A 19,969-nucleotide genomic window follows, 5' to 3' on the forward strand; every position below is an offset into this window, starting at 1 on the left:
CGCCACGAATGGCGTAAAGTCACTTAGCATTTAAAAAACCGTACAAATTCACTGAAAAAACCATAGGTTTCACACACGTTATAGTTAGGAATTAGCATTTAAAAAACCTTGCAAATTCACTGAAAAAACCATAGGTTTCACACATGTTATAGTTAGCGGAAATTTTACTGATAAAAAACCAATGAAATTGCCCCGTTATAGTTAGTGCTGGCAACTATAACTCACGCGACCGCAATCTTCTGCTGATGACATATGTGTCTTTATGAAAAAAAAATATTTGTAATATATGTATAGCTAAAAATGTATGGAAGAAGACATGGGCAAATAAGTGTCTAAATACAGTATTAGCATCAGCAGAGGATTGCGGTCGCGTGAGTTATAGTTGCCAGCACTAACTATAACGGGGCAATTTCATTGGTTTTTTATCAGTAAAATTTCCGCTAACTATAACATGTGTGAAACCTATGGTTTTTTCAGTGAATATATATATATATATATATATATATATATATATATATATATATATATATATATATATATACCAAAGTTTGTCCAGAAGAACGAGGCCGCACACTACAGAAGGTTGCTTCCAACAAAAGCTTTAATCACGCGTGGAGCTGGCACTCCGTCCGGTCCGTTTCATTCTGCCTGACGCGTTTCGGGCCGCATCAGCCCTTGTTCACAGGCTGGACAAACTTTGGCATATTTCTACGGCTGTCCCGCCGTGAGGCTACGCACTGCCATTAAATCTCAATGGAGCTGCAGGGGCATAGAACTGTTCGCAGCCCCGAGGTGGTTACAGAAGGTAAAAGGAGCCGGTTACTGCTGTCCGGAGGCTCACTGGAGAGTCCTTAAGAAAATAAACATTAAATTGAAATTGAATTCTACACACCCACTGGAGGGTTTAAACGGAATGTTTTTCGTGATGCTTCCAACTACACTACATGTCCCAGCATGCCGTTAGTAAGTGAACTCACCTGAGAGAAAGAAATCGCATGTAGTCATGGTGGTGTCTTGGAAGCTAGTGGATGATTCACTTTCAGCCTGTGAACAAGGGCTGATGCGGCCCGAAACGCGTCAGGCAGAATGAAACGGACCGGACGGAGTGCCAGCTCCACGCGTGATTAAAGCTTTTGTTGGAAGCAACCTTCTGTAGTGTGCGGCCTCGTTCTTCTGGACAAACTTTGGCATATATATATATATATATATATATATATATATATATATATTCACTGAAAAAACCATAGGTTTCACACATGTTATAGTTAGCTGGACATTTTACTGATAAAAAACCAATGAAATTCCCCCGTTATAGTTACTGTAGGCAACTATAACTCACGCGACCGCAATCCTCTGCTGATGCTAATACTGTATTTAGACACTTATTTGCCCATATCTTCTTCCATTAAATTTTAGCTATACATATATTACAAATATTTTTTTTTCATAAAGACACATATGTCATCAGCAGAGGATTACGGTCGCGTGAGTTATAGTTGCCTACAGTAACTATAACGGGGGAATTTCATTGGTTTTTTATCAGTAAAATGTCCAGCTAACTATAACATGTGTGAAACCTATGGTTTTTTCAGTGAATTAGCAAGGTTTTTTAAATGCTATTTCCTAACTATAACGTGTGTGAAACCTATGGTTTTTTCAGTGAATTTGTACGGTTTTTTAAATGCTAAGTTACTTTACGCCATTTGTGGCGTGCGCGCCCACTTAACGCAGTTCGTTCCGTGCACGGTTTTTATCAACTTTAATAAGCCCTGTACATTTGGTGGCCTTCGGCCACCAAAAGCACAGGGGGTGAGGTCAATGTGGATAGTGTTTTTTTTATTTCGATTTTATAATTTCATGTTGCCAAAATTACGTTTTTTTTCTCTATTAATAAGCCCTGCGCATTTGGTGGCCTGCGGCCACCAAAAGCACAGGGGGTGGGGTAAGTGTGGATAGTGTTTTTTTTATTTTTATTTTTTTACCGTAAGCGTACGGTAAGCTTACGGTAAGCGTACGGTAAGCGTACTCCGCGAAATTGCCGAAAAAAAAATAAAACCGTTTTTGCTCTTGGGGGATGTTTGGGGACTCCCTCAACATGACTATGTGGGAGGGAGTTGTCAAAACAGCCCCGTAACATGTTTTTGGCCATCATGTTTGATAAACAACACTCAGTGCGAGAGACAAAATGGCGGACGCCGCTTCCTGGTTTCGGCCGATTCGAATGTTTACTAAGATCTAAGAGCCAATCAGAATCGCGCTCGCGCACGCCACCGTAAGCTTACGGTAAGCGTACGGTAAGCGTACGGTAAGCGTACGGTAAGCGGGCTCAGATATATATATTGATTTAAAGGCTATTTTCTCAGAATCTACTGAACAGATTTACACCAAACCTACAAAAGGCACTTCCTTGACCTAGGGACTACCTCTCTGCCAAATTTCTAGTAATTCTGTTCAGCCGTTCGGGCTGTAGCTCGTTCTAAAGGTCCTATGGAAAAATGCATGGGAAAAACGCGTTTTGGGACCCCCCTTTTATCTCAGCCCCCGCTTGACGAATCCCCCCAAGACTTTCAGGGTAGGAGCGGAGCGTAGCGCCCCACCTATTTTGAGAAATTCGCGAGGATTCGTCGACCGGCGCCAAAGTTATTCAAAATAGAATGTTGAGGTTTTCCTATGGAAACGTGGTCCTAACTATAACTACCTACTGGCGACCGCCAGTAGGTAATATATATATATATATTTATATATATATATATATATATATTTTTTTTTTTGATCACTGAAGCACACGAAAAACCACCCTAGCTGTTCCTTGCCGCTAGGTCAGCCTACCCTCAGGAGGCCAATGAACGACCAGGTAACATTAACCTTACTCAACACTAGGCGTAACTCTTTGCTTAGCCTAGGTGCTGGATGCAAAGTGACACCTCACCCTGCTCCCGACCATAGTGGTGAAGAGTCCCAGGAGTGCTCGGCTAATATAAAAGACCGACAGAACAGAGGGAGCCCTGCGCAGCTACAAGTGTTTTCCAGAGTAAAACTGGACTGCAGGGCTACCCAGCATGCTCCGGCACTGGCTAAGGCATACAGACCGGCCACCAACACACCGCGCATTAATAGGTGTTCCAAGTCCACTCGGCCTAATTTGCCAATGCAATAAAGCATTGCAACCAGGCCCCCCCCCCCCCAGAAACGTTGAGGCAGGAATACTACCAATCAATCTCGCATCAGTACTAGCTAGACTATGCCTCTTTGGGGAAATAGGATAAGGAGACATCATTGTGGCTAACAGGCATATCCTCTTGAAAAATGCCTCTGTTCAGGCATGGTAAGACCGGGTCACCAACGCTACTAGCCAAACTTACTAAAGTTTTACACTCCCAAGCCCTTTCAGTGTGAATACTATAGTATCAGAAGGCACAGGGATACCTACGGGCCCCGAGCCCATCCCGATGAAGGTTGTGCATTACCAACAGTGAGAGCCGTACTCATTACTGGTGAGACCAGGCAAAGTCAGGCAGATCATTGCTTCCCCAGGTCTATTTACAACATTTACTGGGTTACCAAATACATTAAGGACATCCGCAATGCATAACCACCCGAATACGATGTTGGGCCGGTGGCGATGAACGACGTACACAAAAGGCTGGTAAAGCAGTGGACACCGATGTTGCCCTTGGCCACCAAGAACTCACACAATAGGTCAACCTGCCTGGCCCAACGCAGGCAATAACCGGGAAATCACACCTCCTTCCTGGACAGGGGACGTTGACGGACACAACAAAACGGGCCCCTCACCCTATGCCATTGACCGACTCCGGCCCATGAGGTAATCTACTGTGGCGGAGGACACCTACCCCTTGATGGATGCTGTATACACATTACCCCTTCAGGCGCATGCCTCCCAGGTGGACGACTCACCACGTGCACTCCGACAGTTTTCAGCCCGGTAGAACTCAAACGTCACCCAATCTCTAAGACAAGCTACAATGCCATGACATGTCAATGCATGGGAGGAAGGCAAATCAACCACCGCTAACCCAAACCGCAACAAGGGACATCTGACCTGTCTTTGAATGCACAGCACATGTGGTAAAACAAGTTTAAAAGGCATATTTATTGTCCCTTCACCACCAGCACACTAATTGAGAACATAGGCACCGAAGACCTAAACCGTTCCTTAAATAAAGGAAAGTGTCGAGGCACAAAGCCCCTGCATATAGCTGCAGTTCGCCGTTTGTGCAGCGTAGCGACTACTTCAGTACCAAATAGTGTGATGCAGCCCCTATGTTTCATCAAGCCATATATCACATTTCACAAAAAAACAAGGCAATGATATACATGACCCCTACCTTCCTCCTCAAGGTTAATTCTAATTCGTGCCAATCAGAATATGTAGTCCCCTAAAGGCCCTTTCCATATATTTCCTTGCCAGATGAAAATCATCTCACACACAAGAAGCAGAGTGCCTAGTCAAAACTAAAGACTTGAGGCAGTCTACTCAACTATGCTCGTCTCCATCACATGACTAAAATGCTGTAAAACTCTCACACTCTCGCGGAGAAACGGCAATGCTGTGGCCAAGGGGCAGGGCTTCACGCAGTACCTACAACAATTTCCAGAAATGGCCATCTTTCGCCTTAAATGCCCCGCAATGCCCATGAAAGGGGGGGGGGCCCGAGTCAACTGAAGTCAGAGATCACACGATGGTGACGCGACCACTATGCTCGCAACTTGCATTCGCGCACATTTGGCGGCAGCGGCGCAGACGGACCACCTCATCCAGGCACCACCCGGTCCCAACTCGACGCACAGGGGCATTTACCTTCAATAATTTCCCAGAAACACAGAATGGTGCCGCCACCACAAGGCTCGCACCCTGCAGCACCGCACCTTCCGCGGCAGCGCCGCCAGCGGAACCCATCTTCACGGCCCCACTCGGACCCCGGTGAAATACAATAACTGATTTGCCCAGGATCACCGGATGGTCCCGCCAACCTATTAAATCATTAGGCCAGGATCACGGGGTGGTGCCGCCACCACTAGGCTAGCAGCCTGCGATACCGCACCTTTCGCGGCAACGCGACCGATGGACAACCTCGTCGAGGCCCCACCCGGACCGACCTCAAGGCAGGAGGGGGTTAAAAGACTTGCCCAAGATCACATAGCGGCGATTCCCAATATCATCAGCAATGCCCAGTTAATAGTTAGCGTGCGGGCGTCTTCCCCCTTACCTCCCGCGAGCAAAAAGTGATATTACAGACCTATTTACATCATACGCACTCTGACATCTACTTGGCACACATCCTTTGCAGCAGGCCCCTCCCCGCAGTCAGCCAGCCCACGCTGGGCTACTCAGCCATGGAACGGCCGTGTGACGCTATACATGAGCACCGTAGCAGTGCCGGAGATGGAGCGCTGTACATGCGCCCCGTGGAGTTGTACCGGGGCACATGTAGATGAATGATACGCCCCGGACCACACTGCCTGTGAAGTGGTGAAGTCGGGATTAGAACTAGTCTCCTGTTTCCCCAGTCAACTATTATCAAAAGGCCACAGGATCCCCCCCCCTTTCCCAATATGCAAGTCCCTGTGAGCACCTGTGAAACATTGCACAGGATTGGGCACTATACTTCAACACCGCATAATTACTATTCACAAGATCGGAGCGCTGCACCTCAGCCCATGAAAGCATTACACTAGATTGGAGCGCTAACGTGGGCATCGGGAAACAATCATGAGTCTGACACGGGTGGGTGCGTGATTAAGCCCCGGCTCCCAAAGATGTGGACGCGCCCTGGCACCGAACTCGGCAAGTTGAGCCGCCGGCCCACACCCAGGCCCATCCCCCCTAGTGCGGGGGGGGGGGGGCGGGATGATGTGCTCGCCCAGGCCTTAACTAGCTGCCCGGAACCCCGCACCCGAGGCTTGTGCCACTAGAACGAGCGGCGTGTCTCCACTAACTTCACCGAAGTCAAAACCTCAACTGTACAAAATGCTGATCCTTCCCCAGGAAGATAACCAATAACACATCCGACGACCGTGAATCCACAGCAGTGCAAAGCCCGCAACCGCACAAACACTGAGGCCATTCCTGTTCTCAGGCGCCCCGCTCCGCCACTCCCCTGTCCCCTGATCTCGCTCCAACACATAGAGCCAGACTGAAGGCCCACAACTGCCCGACACGGGGGTGCGGCCAAGACTTGCCTGACAGGCACAAAGCAACTGCGCTACATAGCGCTGATATGCCCCAACAGCGCTGATACAGGAACCACAGTATCAGTGACAACCGGCCCCCAGAGGCCCCACTCACCGAAAATGAACGCCATGCCGGGCACGCGGCGAGACACGACCGACAACAAGCTGCCCAAGGCGAACGAGCGGACAAGAGGACGAAGAGGGGGTGGAGACAGTATATGTACCCCTGTCTCCTCCCCGCCCTCGCCGGAAGCAGCTATCTGCTGGGGTCTCCCCTGGACTACCCCAGGGACTCGACCTCCCACCCCTGTGCCTTCCTGTGGCACTAAGGCGGCCGCCCTCCAAGGGGCGGGCCGCTACGCAACCCCCCCCTGGGCAGCCTTACATGTTCATGCGGCAGGTCTTGCTACAGAGAAATGGTGGCTCCACGGCAGAGCACAAAGGTGGGTAGTGAAGATCACAGGAGCCCAATCGCCAATGTGAGACGAGGCATTCCGGGCTCCCACCTCAACACCTTGCAATGCTCCCGGGGCTAAACCAGAAGGCTCCTACAAGGTGGTTGCAAAGCTTTGAATCCCGCACTGCCGCACCTGAGGTCCAGCTCCTCGAAATGGGGGCTCCAGGCTGGTGTGGCCCCACTACTAAGGCTGCATTGCTGGTGCCGGGGTGCCAATCGTTTACCAGGACAGTGCCCCCCCAATGCATTAAGAGTTCACCAGTGGCCCTCCCACCCCGCAGTAGGTCTGAAAGAGCGCCCCCTGGTCCCGAATAAGCTTCAGGAAGGTCGACTAGGACCGAGAGAGCAGACAGAGCACATCTCACTCCATACCCAGCTAGGCCATGTCCCAGAAGGATATATTCATGAACACCTTGTTGCCTGTTTAAAATAAATAAATAAATGACTGCAGCTCAGCGGTTTGCAGGTATCCTGGCAGTGAGAGTGTTAACGTCAACTGATCCTGAGGGTAAGGCACTTCTCAGTCTTCTACAAGGAGTTCCAGCTTACCCTCTGTGCCTTCTATTTTATTTGAGGCTCGTCATTAACTTGTGTTTCATTCTCCCCATTGTCCTTTTTCTTTTGAAATAATTTTTTGTGTGTTTTTTGCAGGAATGGCAGCTATCAAATCTCTTATTTTGTCAAATGTTAAAGAAGAGGCAGAAGACTATATGATCTATCAGCAAGACTCTATGACACAGCAAAGCATCGATAATCTTGTAGGCAAGTAAATGGCACCTGATAGTATTTCCCAATTGTATTTCTGTTGCAGTCGGGCTCTTATTCGGGCTTCTTTTGCATGGCCAAGAGTTTGAGGTTGATGAACTATCTCTGAAATTCTTTGTATCTGATTTGCTTTGTTTGTATTTGATTATTCATGGCAACCTCCTGTGCTGTCTATGTCCCCAATTACCCTTGCCTTTATACCACAGTACCTATTTCTGATCTTGTTGTTATAATTAAAAATATGCAAGTCCTGTGCATTAACTGCAATTGCAAAAATAAATGCAAAGCCATAATATGCATCACGTATTTATAATTTACGTTTAGAATTCCAGGTTTTGTAAAGCACTCTGCCCTTGGGTTGGGAGACTATTTGACAAAGTATACCCTGTGTGTCATGTTTGGGTTTTCATGGTTATGATAAAATTCCAAAGCATTTTTTAGGGGGTCATCACTGCAACACCACCCACGCAACAGCCTTCGGGTTCTCTCACTTCGTCTTACATGTGTGGCCCCTTTACTCCGCACTGACAGGAACCACCCCCTGATCCTCTTGTGCCTCCTTGTCCCTAACAAATCTAAGGGACCTATTACACGTTGCCAACAGCGGTATCTCGTTAGGGATACCAATCTAGTTAAGTTTTGCTGTGAAGCAGCCTGTAACTATCTGGTCCTCAAACTCCAGACCTGATCATTACGGGCTCGGAGACAACGGACATGGAACCGCTGCAATATGGTGCTGCAAGCTGTCTCTGTGCATGGCCCCTGCCCACCTGCTTTTGTAATCTGAGGGAGCAGAAAAAGCTCCCATCTGGTGAAGAAAAAGAGCGTCTTCCCTTTCATTGGCTTAACCGTCCATGGGCAAAAGAAAAAGCCCCCAAAGCATTTACCACCTGCTCCAAGCAGATTTGAACATGTTTTCTCCAGAAGACCATGCATAATTGGACCTGGTATTCCAAATTGCACATCTTATTCCCCATATAAGGGAAAACTTGTTATCCCCATTATCTCATGGGAAGATACCAACTGATGAGTACATTCTGGGCCTGTGTCTCTTTGTGTAGATAAGTCCCTAAGAGCAGACATGAGCCATCTCCCCAATAGCTTTACTTTTTTTTAACCTCTTTTGTTTGAAAAGTACAGAAGCATCAGCAGTAGACAAATCAATACTGCAGCACACTACAGCAACCTACACTTTGAGCGCAACCCTCGTATACGGACCACCGGCACCTAGAGCCACCTTCGCCAACATTGCTAACTTCATCTTCACCAGCGACTTCAGCAATTGCATCTCACTTTGAGACTTCAACTTCAAACTAAAGCGATACCAACACTACTGAACTCCTCAAGAGCATACAGAACCTGGAACTGACACAATATGTCACCAGACCCACACACTCCACCGGTCACTCCAGCGACTCATTCTTCACCATTTTCAAAAACATTAAAATCACCTCAACCGCGCCACTTTCCTGGCCCGACCACACCGACTTCAGCATCCCCCACCCAGCGAGACCCCCCCCCCCCCCCTTCCCCCCACCACTTACTTGGTCAAACTAAGTAGGAACAGCATCCAGGAGTCCAACTGGGTGGACATCCTGCACCTGAATCAGCCAACCCCTACCAACAACTTACACTAAAACATCAAAGGTCTGGATGAGTGAATCTCAAAATGGGACAACTCCCTGGCACGCCTCAAACACAATAAACAGAGAAGAATAGAGGAAACATAACAGCTGGTATACTACAAAGTCAGGTTTTCCAGTAGACCCATGCCCACCATCTATCGTCCAGCTTGTTCCAGATATCATTGAAGAACAGCTAACAACAATCTTAAGATTTCTTTTTTAACGTGTATTTTCATCGCTTTGAAAAAAGGCCTCAGTCTTAACACTCATTAAAAAAAAAAAAAAAAAAAAAGTCCAACCTTGATCCTCCAGATGTTACCAATTATTGCCCTATATCAATACTTCCCTTTACGGTCAAATTGGCCAAAAAAGGTATGAATAAACAACTGACAGCATTTATTGAGTCAAGTATTCTTTTAGTAATGACCCAGTTTGGGTTCCGAAGTGGTCACAGTCTAGAAACTGCTCTTATTGTGGCCACTGAGGAAATCAGATCCATACTCGATGGGGGCGTTAGAGCGGCCCTTATCCTGTTGGACCTATCCACGGTCTTCAACACTGTCTGTCATGCATGTTTGATTGACTGGTTGAGGAAGATGAGGATTAAGGACATGGCCTTGGCCTTGTTTTGTTCTTTTCTGGCTAACAGGACACAGTCTGTTAATCTTGGCGATTTTCATATCTGAACCATATACACTGCCCTGTGGTGTACCACAGGGCTCATCGCCAAGTCCTACACTTTTCAATTTATACCTTACGCATCTGACTGCTCTAATTAAATCCTTAGGATTCTCGTTGGTGTCCTACGCTGACTATTCCCAAACAGTGGTATCACTTTCTAAATCATACCATAACACAGATGAGACTTTTCGAGACTGTATGTCTGCAGTTAGCGATTGGATGGGCAGTCACTGCCTTAAATTAAGTTCCTTCGGGACCGAGGTGATGTTGTTCGGGCATGACACTTTTGGTCCTCATCTTGGTGGCCACAAGAGTAAGTGCCAAGACACCTCTAGGCATATGAGCGCTTTACAAAATTTTAAAATCATTCACTCTGGGGCTCCTACAGCCCACCTGCCCCCATCACATCTACAGCATGGGAGTTACCCCTGTCAGCAAGGTCCTCACCTACATCATGAACACCTCCGTTACTTATGAGATGTTCCCGGATGTCTGGAAACCTTAATGGTCAACGCACTGCTAAAGAAACCCTCGGTAGGCCCAGCACAACATACAAATTATTGCCTCATCTTCCAGTATCTCAACACACACCAGCTCCTGGACACCATGCAATCAGGTTCTCTCCAAACTACAGCATAGAGACTGCCCTCATCGCAGCAATGGATGACATCGGGCTGATTCTCGAAAGTGGAGACATAGTGATCCCGCAGCTTTCAATGTGGTCTTCTACTCTGATCAAAAGACTACACAAAACCGGCCTACAAGGACCTGCCATCAACTGGTTTACTTCTTTAATTGCTTGAAGAACACTAAGTCAACCTGCCATCCTACAGATCAAGGGTCCGTAACCTCAAGTAGAGTTCTCCAAGGATCATCCCACAGTCCAGTGTTATTCATCATATACATGTGTCCACTATCGGGCCTCATCAGATCATACAACATCAACATACTCTCCTAAGCAGACGATACCCAACTGAGACCCTCACTAAAAAAAACGTCTCGCCACATGCATGACCATGGATGAAAACCAACTGCCTCAAAGTAAACACAGGCAAGCTGTAGTGGTGATCTTCAGGAGGAAAGCCTCCATCTGGGACTCCACCTGGTGGCTAACTAACCTCAAGCCCTCACCCAGCCGCACCACCCACGCAAGAAATCTTCAAATCATCCTGGACTAGAAGCTCGACAAGACAGGTTAACGTAGTGACCTCCACCTAATTCCGCAACCTTAGGATGCAATAAAAGATCTTTAAATGGCTCCTATGCAACCACAACAAAGGTTGATCACCAGCAGACTCTATTACGCAACACACTCTACGCAAGAATAATAAAGCTCCTGAATAGGTTCCATACCATTAAAAACACAGCAGCAAGACTCATCCTCCACTTCCCTCGCTACACCCACATCACCCCACACTTTATAGAATTGCACTGGCTCCCATTCCACAGACACACTCAATTCAAACTGCTTTCACTTGCACACAAAGCACTACACATGCATACCTTACCTGCCGCATACATTTCTACGCACCTCCCAGGCACCTCAGCTTAGCCGGACTCTCACTGGCACGCATACCCCGCATCCACAAAGCATCAGCCAGAGGCTGCACCTTCTCATTGCTCTCCCCAAACCAACATGGAATGACCTCTCAACACATCAAGGTCTCCTCATAGCTTCACAAGTATAGCAAGAAACTGAAGACCTGGCTCTTTGATTAAAATTCCTTAGACTGCTGCCTTCCCACCTGCAAAGCACCTGGAACCCTCCAGGTTGATTAGCACGCTTTACAAATGCACATACCATAGCAGACTTGATCGATAATATTGGAGATATCAATAAATCAATCAGTGGGGTCTTGTAAACCGCAGCTTGTCTCCCTGGGGTTGGGGGGGGGGGGAACTCCAGGCACTGGTGGGTAATGTGAGTCTCGGTCTGCAGGTGATGGCAGTCGAAAAGCCAAGTTTTGAGCTGCTTCCTGAAGTCCTTCAAAGCTGCAGTGGTGTGCAGTTAGAGGTCGGTCGTTCCAGGACTTGGCGGCGAGGTAGGAAAAAGAGCGGGCTCCACAGCGGCTACGACGAGTGTGGGGGATGTGGGCCAGGGTGAGGCTGGAGGATTGGAGCGCTCTAGTCGGTTGATGGAATGTCAGGCTGGTGTTGATGTAGGCGCGTCCTACATATTATATCATTAGCAAAACAAATTGATCAGCACTTTTCCCATAGCACCGATGTTGCATCTCATGGTGATTGGTCCTACTACAACTTTTGTTCTTCAAGCGGCCAGTCCAGTTCCAATTTTTCAGGGTCATCAGTACACATAAGTACTTGCGTCCTGAAGATGGTCTTACAGATGCAGCAAAGAGACTGCCGCCTCCCCAAGCTCTGTGCCTACACGGCCTGACCCTAAGATAGCCTCAAAGAGCGAAACCCCCGGAAAACTGCAGGACGATTAAATGGCACCGGTAAGCCATCACTAATTATAAGTGAACACACCGCCGCATCACTGTCGCCCCGAGCCGCCAGTCACAGCAAAAAAGGGCCCCTGCAACACAGACTACCGCTTCCACAAGCTTTGTGGATACACGGCCTGACTCTAAGATGGCCGCCAAAAGCTAACCCCTGGGAAACTGCACCGGGGAGCCACAGTGGATCCGCGATAGTCCCGACAATCAAGGACCCAGGACCAAAGTAATATACAAGCAGGCACTGGGAAAACCACTTAAGCTAATCGTGAGCTACTGACAAGCACAGCGTACCACCTACCCATGCTCTGTGCCCTCACGGCCTGACCCCAAGATGGCCGCCAAAAGCTAACCCCCGAATTCCCCGACTAGCAAACTGGCGAAACATCACCATTCACGAAAGAAGCGAACGCGCCACCACTACACCTACTACCCGACCAGCCGGTCACAATTATGAAGTGATGTGGGCCCCTACACCATAGTCTGCCGCTTCCCCAAGCTCTGTGCCACCATGGCTGACCCTAAGATAGCCTAAGAGCTAACTCCTGGAAAACTGCTCAGGGCAGTCCCTGACCACCCCAAAAGAAGTGGGCTGGCTACTGAAAATCTCGCCATGTCCCGCGGGTCCCAGAAATGAAGCAATCCTGACAGACATCAACGCCTACCTCCACTGGCCCCCCTGACTGACCCCATGAAGGACACCCGGAGTTAACTCCCTGCACACCTCACCGGCGAGCTATCGACAATCACACAATAAAGGGGCATGACCACCACAACTCCACGCCCTGACCCGCCGATCACTATAAGGAAGTGACGTTGGCCCGCCTCCTCTCTGACATGATGCACCTATTTGCACGCTACCTGACCCACAATGCCTGCCTGTTTGAAGGCTGCCTAGAAGTAACGCACTGAAAACCACACCGGTGAGTTACCCCGCCCACTTCATGAGATTTAGTCCCAGGATGACTGCTCCTGATCATACTGAACGCACACCTTCGGACTAAGCCCCAACTCCCCCAGTGGTACCCTAAATTTTCCGACCCCCTTAGGGAACCAGCCCCCGTCTAAATCAGACATAATGCCTTCTGCCATGCCAAACTACTTCACCCCCCCCCCCCCCCCCCACACCGAACTACCTAAAACCGCACGGCCCGAACTCCTTCTCTATTAGTTTCCCCCCATCCTCTCACCCAAAGCGGAAAAAAACCTCAAACTGATTAGACAACACCCAGAATCATCATTCGCAGACATATACCAGTACTCCTACAAAGGCCAGATGGTGACCGCTCAGCCCTCCACAGGGCTTGGTCGCCCCACTCACTGCTGCCGCTCCTGCCTGCCTTTGCCGCCTCCTGCCTGCAGATTCCTTCGCTCGCTGCCCGCTGCTCCTGGGAATTTCCAGCTGCTCCTGGGAATTGCCCGCTGCTTCTTGGAATTTCCCGCCGCTGCCTCCCTGCGGCCCCGCCCCCCTGTGATTCCATTCGCCGCCCCGCTCCCGCCACCCAGCTGGTCTTCCCTCCCGGCTCCTTACTTAAGGGGACCGTAGGGGACCACAGAGTGTGACCGCTCAGCCCTCCACAGGGCTTGGTCGCCCCACTCACTGCTGCCGCTCCTGCCTGCCTTTGCCGCCTCCAGCATGCAGATTCCTTCGCTCGCTGCCTGCTGCTCCTGGGAATTTCCCGCAGCTCCTGGTAATTTCCCGCTGCTTCTTGGAATTTCCCGCCGCTGCCTCCCTGCAGCCCCGCCCCCCTGTGTTCCATTCGCCGCCCCGCTCCCGCCACCCAGCTGCTCCTCCCTCCCGGCTCCTTACTTAAGGGGACCACAGAGTGTGACCGCTCAGCCCTCCACAGGGCTTGGTCGCCCCACTCACTGCTGCCACTCCTGCCTGCCTTTGCCGCCTCCAGCATGCAGATTCCTTCGCTCGCTGCCTGCTGCTCCTGGGAATTTCCCGCTGCTCCTGGGAATTTCCCGCTGCTCCTGGGAATTTCCCGCTGCTTCTTGGAATTTCCCGCCGCTGCCTCCCTGCAGCCCCGCCCCCCTGTGTTCCATTCGCCACCCCGCTCCCGCCACCCAGCTGCTCCTCCCTCCCGGCTCCTTACTTATGACGCCCCCAGAGCGACCACGCAGCGGACTCGCGCAGCGGGAGCGCCGATTGAGCGCCGAAGGTGCGCCATAGGGAAGCCCGTCTGCGCCTGTCCGCGCCTGGACCGCGCCCAGCGCCAGACTCCCTGGTCCTCGCCCTCGCCAGCACACCCTGCACATCTACGACGCCAAAACCCTTCACGCACTCAATGCCGGCCGAAACACCGCCTGCTACCGAGCCACCCCGAGACGCACCCACGGACCCTTCACCTGCCTGACCTGCCGCTTCACCGGCCTCCGACCCAACACCGCACCTGCTAAACCGAGCCCCAGCAACAAACACCTGATGTGCATCCTGCTCAACACCCGCTCCGTTCACAGGCATGCCGTCGAACTCTGGAACCTCCTCGACTCGACAGCACCAGACATCGCCTTCCTGACGGAAACCTGGATAAACGCCTCCTCAGCGCCCGACGTCGCCATCGCCGTCCCAGAAGGCTACAAAATCACCAGGAAGGACCGCGTCAACCAGACAGGAGGAGGCATCGCCATCATCCACAAGAACACCATCCGCATCACGACCAACTCCCGATGACACCTTCACCTCCGCCGAACACCTCCACTTCCAGATACACACCGACCCCAAGACCACGCTCAGAGGCACCCTCGTCTACAGACCACCGGGACCACGCACACAGTTCAGTGAAGACATCACAGACTTCGTCAGCCCGCACGCCATCAATTCCACCGACTACATCCTCCTGGGGGACCTCAACTTCCACCTGGTGGACAACAAAGACCGCAACACCACTTCTCTGCTGGCCAACCTGGCCAACCTCGGACTCAAGCAACTGGTAACCACCCCCACCCACTACGCCGGCCACACGCTTGACCCAGTTTTCTCATCCAGCAAATACGTCCCCTTCAGCCACTCCAACAATCTCCAGTGGACTGACCACAGCTGCGTCCACTTCAGCTTCAGTAAAACGACTACCCACCACCACCCTCAACAAGCCCCCCGCAGGAGCTGGAACAAGATCACCGGCGACCAGCTCACCACCTTCCTCAGCCAGAACCCCCCACCAGCTCAACGGACCCCAACGAAGCCGCCAACAACCTCACACAGTGGATCACCAACTGCGCAGACGCCCTCGCACCACTGAAGAAGAACCCCCCCAGCAGACGCAGCAGCAAGAAAGCCTCCTGATTCACCGACTAGCTCATCACCTCCAAGAAGAACTGCCGCTCCCTGGAGAACACCTGGCGCACCAACCAGACCACAGACAACATGACGGCCCTCAAACACGCCACCCGCAAACACCACCAACTGATCCGCGCCACAAAGAAGACAGCCTTCAAGGAACGACTGGACAACAACACCCACAACAGCAAGGAACTCTTCAGCATCGTCAAAGAGCTCTCCAACCCCGACGCCGGAAACAATGACATCACTCCCTCGCAAGACCTCTGCGACTCCCTCGCAGCCTTCTTCCACGACAAGATCACAACATTCACAACAGCTTCGGCCCACCAACCACGAACCCCACCACCGAACCGATGCCCCCCCACCGCCACCCTCTGCACCTGTACCCCAGTCAGCACCGAAGACACAACACGCACAATGAACACCATCCACTCCGGATCCCCTACGGACCCCTGCCCACACCACATCTTCAACACGGCCGACCACATCATCGCACCCCACCTCCGCGACATCATCAACGCCTCCTTCAACACCCCCACCTTCCCGGAGGGCTGGAAACACGCCGAGATCAGTGCCCTGCTGAAGAAACCAACTGCAGACCCCTTCGACCTCAAGAACTACCCCTTCATCTCGCTCCTCCCGTTTCCTGCCAAAGTCATCGAGAAGACCGTCAACAGACAGCTAGCCGCCTTCCTCGAGACCAACGGATCCCTCGACTACTCGCAATCCGGCTTCCGAGCCAACCACAGCACGGAGACCGCCCTCATCGCAGCCACAGACGACATCAGATCCCTAATGGACAACGGGGAAACTGCGGCCCTCATCCTCCTGGACCTCTCCGCAGCGTTCGACACTGTCTGCCACCGCACCCTGGTACAGCGCCTGAACAACACCGGCATCCAGGAGAAGGCCCTGGAGTGGATCACCTCATTCCTCGCCGGAAGAACCCAGAGAGTCCGCCTCCCCCCGTTCTGGTCAGCGGCCACCAAAGTCATCTGCGGCGTTCCACAAGGGTCATTGCTCAGCCCCACCCTCTTCAACGTCTACGTGAGCCCCATCGCACGTCAACACAACCTCAAGATCATCACCTACGCCGACGACACCCAGCTGATCCTCTCCCTCACCAGCGACCCGGACGCCGCCAGAGCCAGCCTACACGAAGGGATGAAAGACGTCGCCGAATGGATGAAGAACAGCCGCCTGAAACTGAACTCAGACAAGACGGAGGTCCTCATCCTGGGATCATCACCCTCTGCCTGGGACGACTCCTGGTGGCCCCCCCGCCCTGGGAGCCACCCCCAAGCCAACGGACCACGCACGCAACCTAGGCTTCATCCTGGACTCCTCCCTCTCGATGACCAGACAAGTCAACGCCGTCTCGTCTTCATGCTTCAACACCGTGCGCATGCTTCGAAAGATCTTCCGGTGGATCCCCACCGAGACCAGGAAGACGGTCACCCAGGCCCTCGTCACCAGTCGGCTGGACTACGGGAACGCCCTCTACGCCGGCACCGCCGCCAAACTACAGAAGAAACTCCAACGGATCCAGAACGCCTCAGCACGACTCATCCTGGACATCCCCCGACACAGCCACATCTCCGGACACCTGAGAGACCTGCACTGGCTCCCCGTCAACAAAAGAATCCCGTTCCGACTCCTCACCCACGCACACAAGGCCCTCCACGACCTGGGCCCCAAGTTCCTCAACAGCCGCCTGACCTTCCACAAGCCCACCCGCCAGCTCCGCTCCGCCAGCCTCGCTCTCGCCACCGTCCCCCGCATCCGCAGAGCCACCGCCGGAGGAAGATCCTTCTCCTACCTGGCAGCCAAGACATGGAACTCCCTCCCCATCCACCTCCGGACAACGCAAGACCATCTCGCCTTCAGGAAGCAACTCAAGACCTGGCTGTTCGAGCAGTAGCGTTCCCCCTCCCCCCAGCGCCTTGAGAATTTGAATTTAAAAGCATTTATTAAGCGCACTTTTACCAAGCGGTTTCATGGCGCTTTATGTGATGCAGTGGTCATCAGCAGCGAAAGGCTAGGCAGTGTAAGCTCGCACAAATAGGAAGGTTTTGAGATCCTTCCGAAACTGTACATAAGAAAGCGATGTGCGGAGAGCAGCAGGAAGGGAATTCCAGAATACTGGAGCGAGAACAGCGAACCTCGCTCCACCAGACTTCTGTTTCTTAAAGCGGGGAGTGGCCAAGAGAGCCATATGGGTGGAGCGAAGTTCTCTGCCCGGGAGGTAGGGCTTAATGACTGAGCATATGAACTCAGGAGCGGTGCCCGACCTAGCCTGGAAGGTGAGGCAGCCAAGTTTGAAAAGGGCGCGCTCTCTCACCGGAAGCCAGTGCAGTGCTTTGAGCAGTGGAGTGGCCCGATGGTATCTAGGTAGGCCATGAATCAAGCGGGCAGCCTGGTTCTGTATCAGCTGTCAGCGGTGAATCGCATAAGCAGGAGCCCCATTATAGATTATGTTGCCATAGTCAATGCGCGATAGTACCATGGCCAACACAATAATCTTTAAAGCAGAGAAAGAAAAAAAACGGGAAACTTTCCTAATTATCCTAAGAGAAAAAAAACAAGAGGAAACCACTGAACCAACTTGTGAGTGAACAGAGAGTTGTGAGTTCAGGAGAATCCCAAGAGTTTTGACTTTAGGTACGGGAAGTTTGGGGGCACCGAGTGACAAAGGCCAGCAGGAGGGAGACCACGGACTGCAACCACCTCCGGTCAAGACCAACTCTGTCTTGTCCGGGTTGAGTTTGAGGTGGTTGCAGTTCATCCAATCCTGAATGAATGTCATAACTGTCTGGACATTAAGAGCAGATGAGGAAGAATGGGAAAGGTTGAAGATTAGCTGGAGGTCATCGGCGTAATTAAACACCGTGACCTCCAGCTGTTGTAACGAAAAAATGAGGGGGTAAATGTATAGGTTAAATAAGAGAGGGGAAAGTGATGAGCCCTGAGGAACCCCGCACTCCACCTTACGGGAGGCCGCGGTGAAGTCGGCCAAATGGACCGCTTGAGCCCTCCCAGCTAGGAAGGACTCAATCCATGAGAAGGCCAAGCCTTCTATGCCCGCCGCCCTGACACGGTTAAGGAGGATGGAGTGGTCCACCGTGTCAAAGGCGGCGGACAGGTCCAGGAGGATCAGGGCTTGCGGAAGGTTGATGTCAATACCTTCACGCAGCTCGTCCATTACCGAGATCACCACCTTCTCCGTGGAGTGCAGGGGGCGAAAGCCAGCTTGACAAGGGGAGAGGCAATGGTTAGCCTCTACATGGGTGCTTAAGGTAGTCGTGACGTGAGTTTCAAGAACTTTTGCTAGGTAAGGCAGAAGGGAGATGGGGCGGTAGTTGGAGGGGGAGGATGAATCGGCGCCAGGTTTTTTTATGATGGGTATGACAACCGCTGATTTGTGTAAACTGGGGACAATTCCCTTCCTTAGTGAATCGTTAAGGAGAGTCAAGGGTGGGGTAGGGCAGGCTAAATAAATTTCCCTGAGGATATGGGCTGGGACAAAATCCAGGGGGGAGCCCAATTTAACCCGATGAAGCAGCGGGGGAAGTGTGTCATTGGTTAACAGCGGAATGAAGTTTAGTTTAGGGGCCGTGGGGGGAGGGATTGACAAATGTAGGGGAAGGCGGGGGGATGTTAAGTTTGATTTTGGCAACTTTGTCAATAAAGAACTCGTTGAGCGAGTTACAGAGGGACTGGGAGGGGGGAATAGAAGCCGTGGCTCTGCTGGATGATGCCAGTTCATGGACCGTAGAGAAAATTTCCTTCGAGTGGGACTCTGCTGCCATTATCCTGCTCGTATAGAACTCTGTTTTGGCCTCAAGAATGCCCTTTTTATAGGTTTGTAAAATAGAGTGTCTTTAACACGGGACTATAAGTTCTTCTCCAAGCTCGCTCGGCTCTCCTTGCAGCTAATTTCTTTCCTTTTAGGTCTGGAGTAAACCACCGATTGGCTGCATGGGCCCGCTTGACTGTAAGCCGCCTCAGGGGGGCGAAATCATCACCCCCAGGGTCAGCCAGTTGTTGATAGAGGCCAGTTGGGAAGTAGCTGCAAGGCCTGCAAGATCGGGACTAGTTTTGGCCAAGGTCGAACAGAGAGAGGGCATGTCGATTTTGCCCCATTTCCTAACCCAGGTGTTTTTGGGGAACTGGGGTTTGGCCATCGGAGTCAATGCGAGGGAAAAGGTAATAATGGAATGATCTGACCAAGAGCACGGGGATATTGTAGGGGATGTAGATGGAATGTTCAGTGCCCAGATTTGATCCAACATATGACCATGTATGTGAGTGGAACTTTGAATGAGCGATGAAAAATTCAAACTGATCATAAGATCAGTAAACTCTTTAGATTGGGGACTCTCAGCAGGGTCATTGGGCCAGAAGTTTAGGTCCCCTAAGACTAGTACTGATGTTATGTTATGTTATACAGGTTTTTTGTATAGCGTGCGGCTACTCGAAAGAGTGTCCCGACGCTTTGAAT

At 51.2% G+C, this 19,969-nt stretch overlaps 1 protein-coding gene across 2 annotated transcripts in view; it reads left to right on the top strand.

Moving 5' to 3' along the window:
* LOC146800028 (uncharacterized) overlaps positions 1-19,969 on the top strand; it is a 206,363-nt gene that overhangs the window by 79,760 nt on the left and 106,634 nt on the right. For both annotated transcript variants that reach the window (XM_085620930.1, XM_085620931.1), the window contains exon 3: positions 7,304-7,414. In XM_085620930.1, the coding sequence (XP_085477056.1) occupies positions 7,304-7,414 (111 nt within the window). The remainder of the gene's footprint in view (positions 1-7,303; positions 7,415-19,969) is intronic.

This window comes from Triturus cristatus, chromosome 8 (assembly GCF_964204655.1).
Source record: "Triturus cristatus chromosome 8, aTriCri1.1, whole genome shotgun sequence".
NCBI classification, from domain to species: Eukaryota; Metazoa; Chordata; class Amphibia; order Caudata; family Salamandridae; genus Triturus; species Triturus cristatus.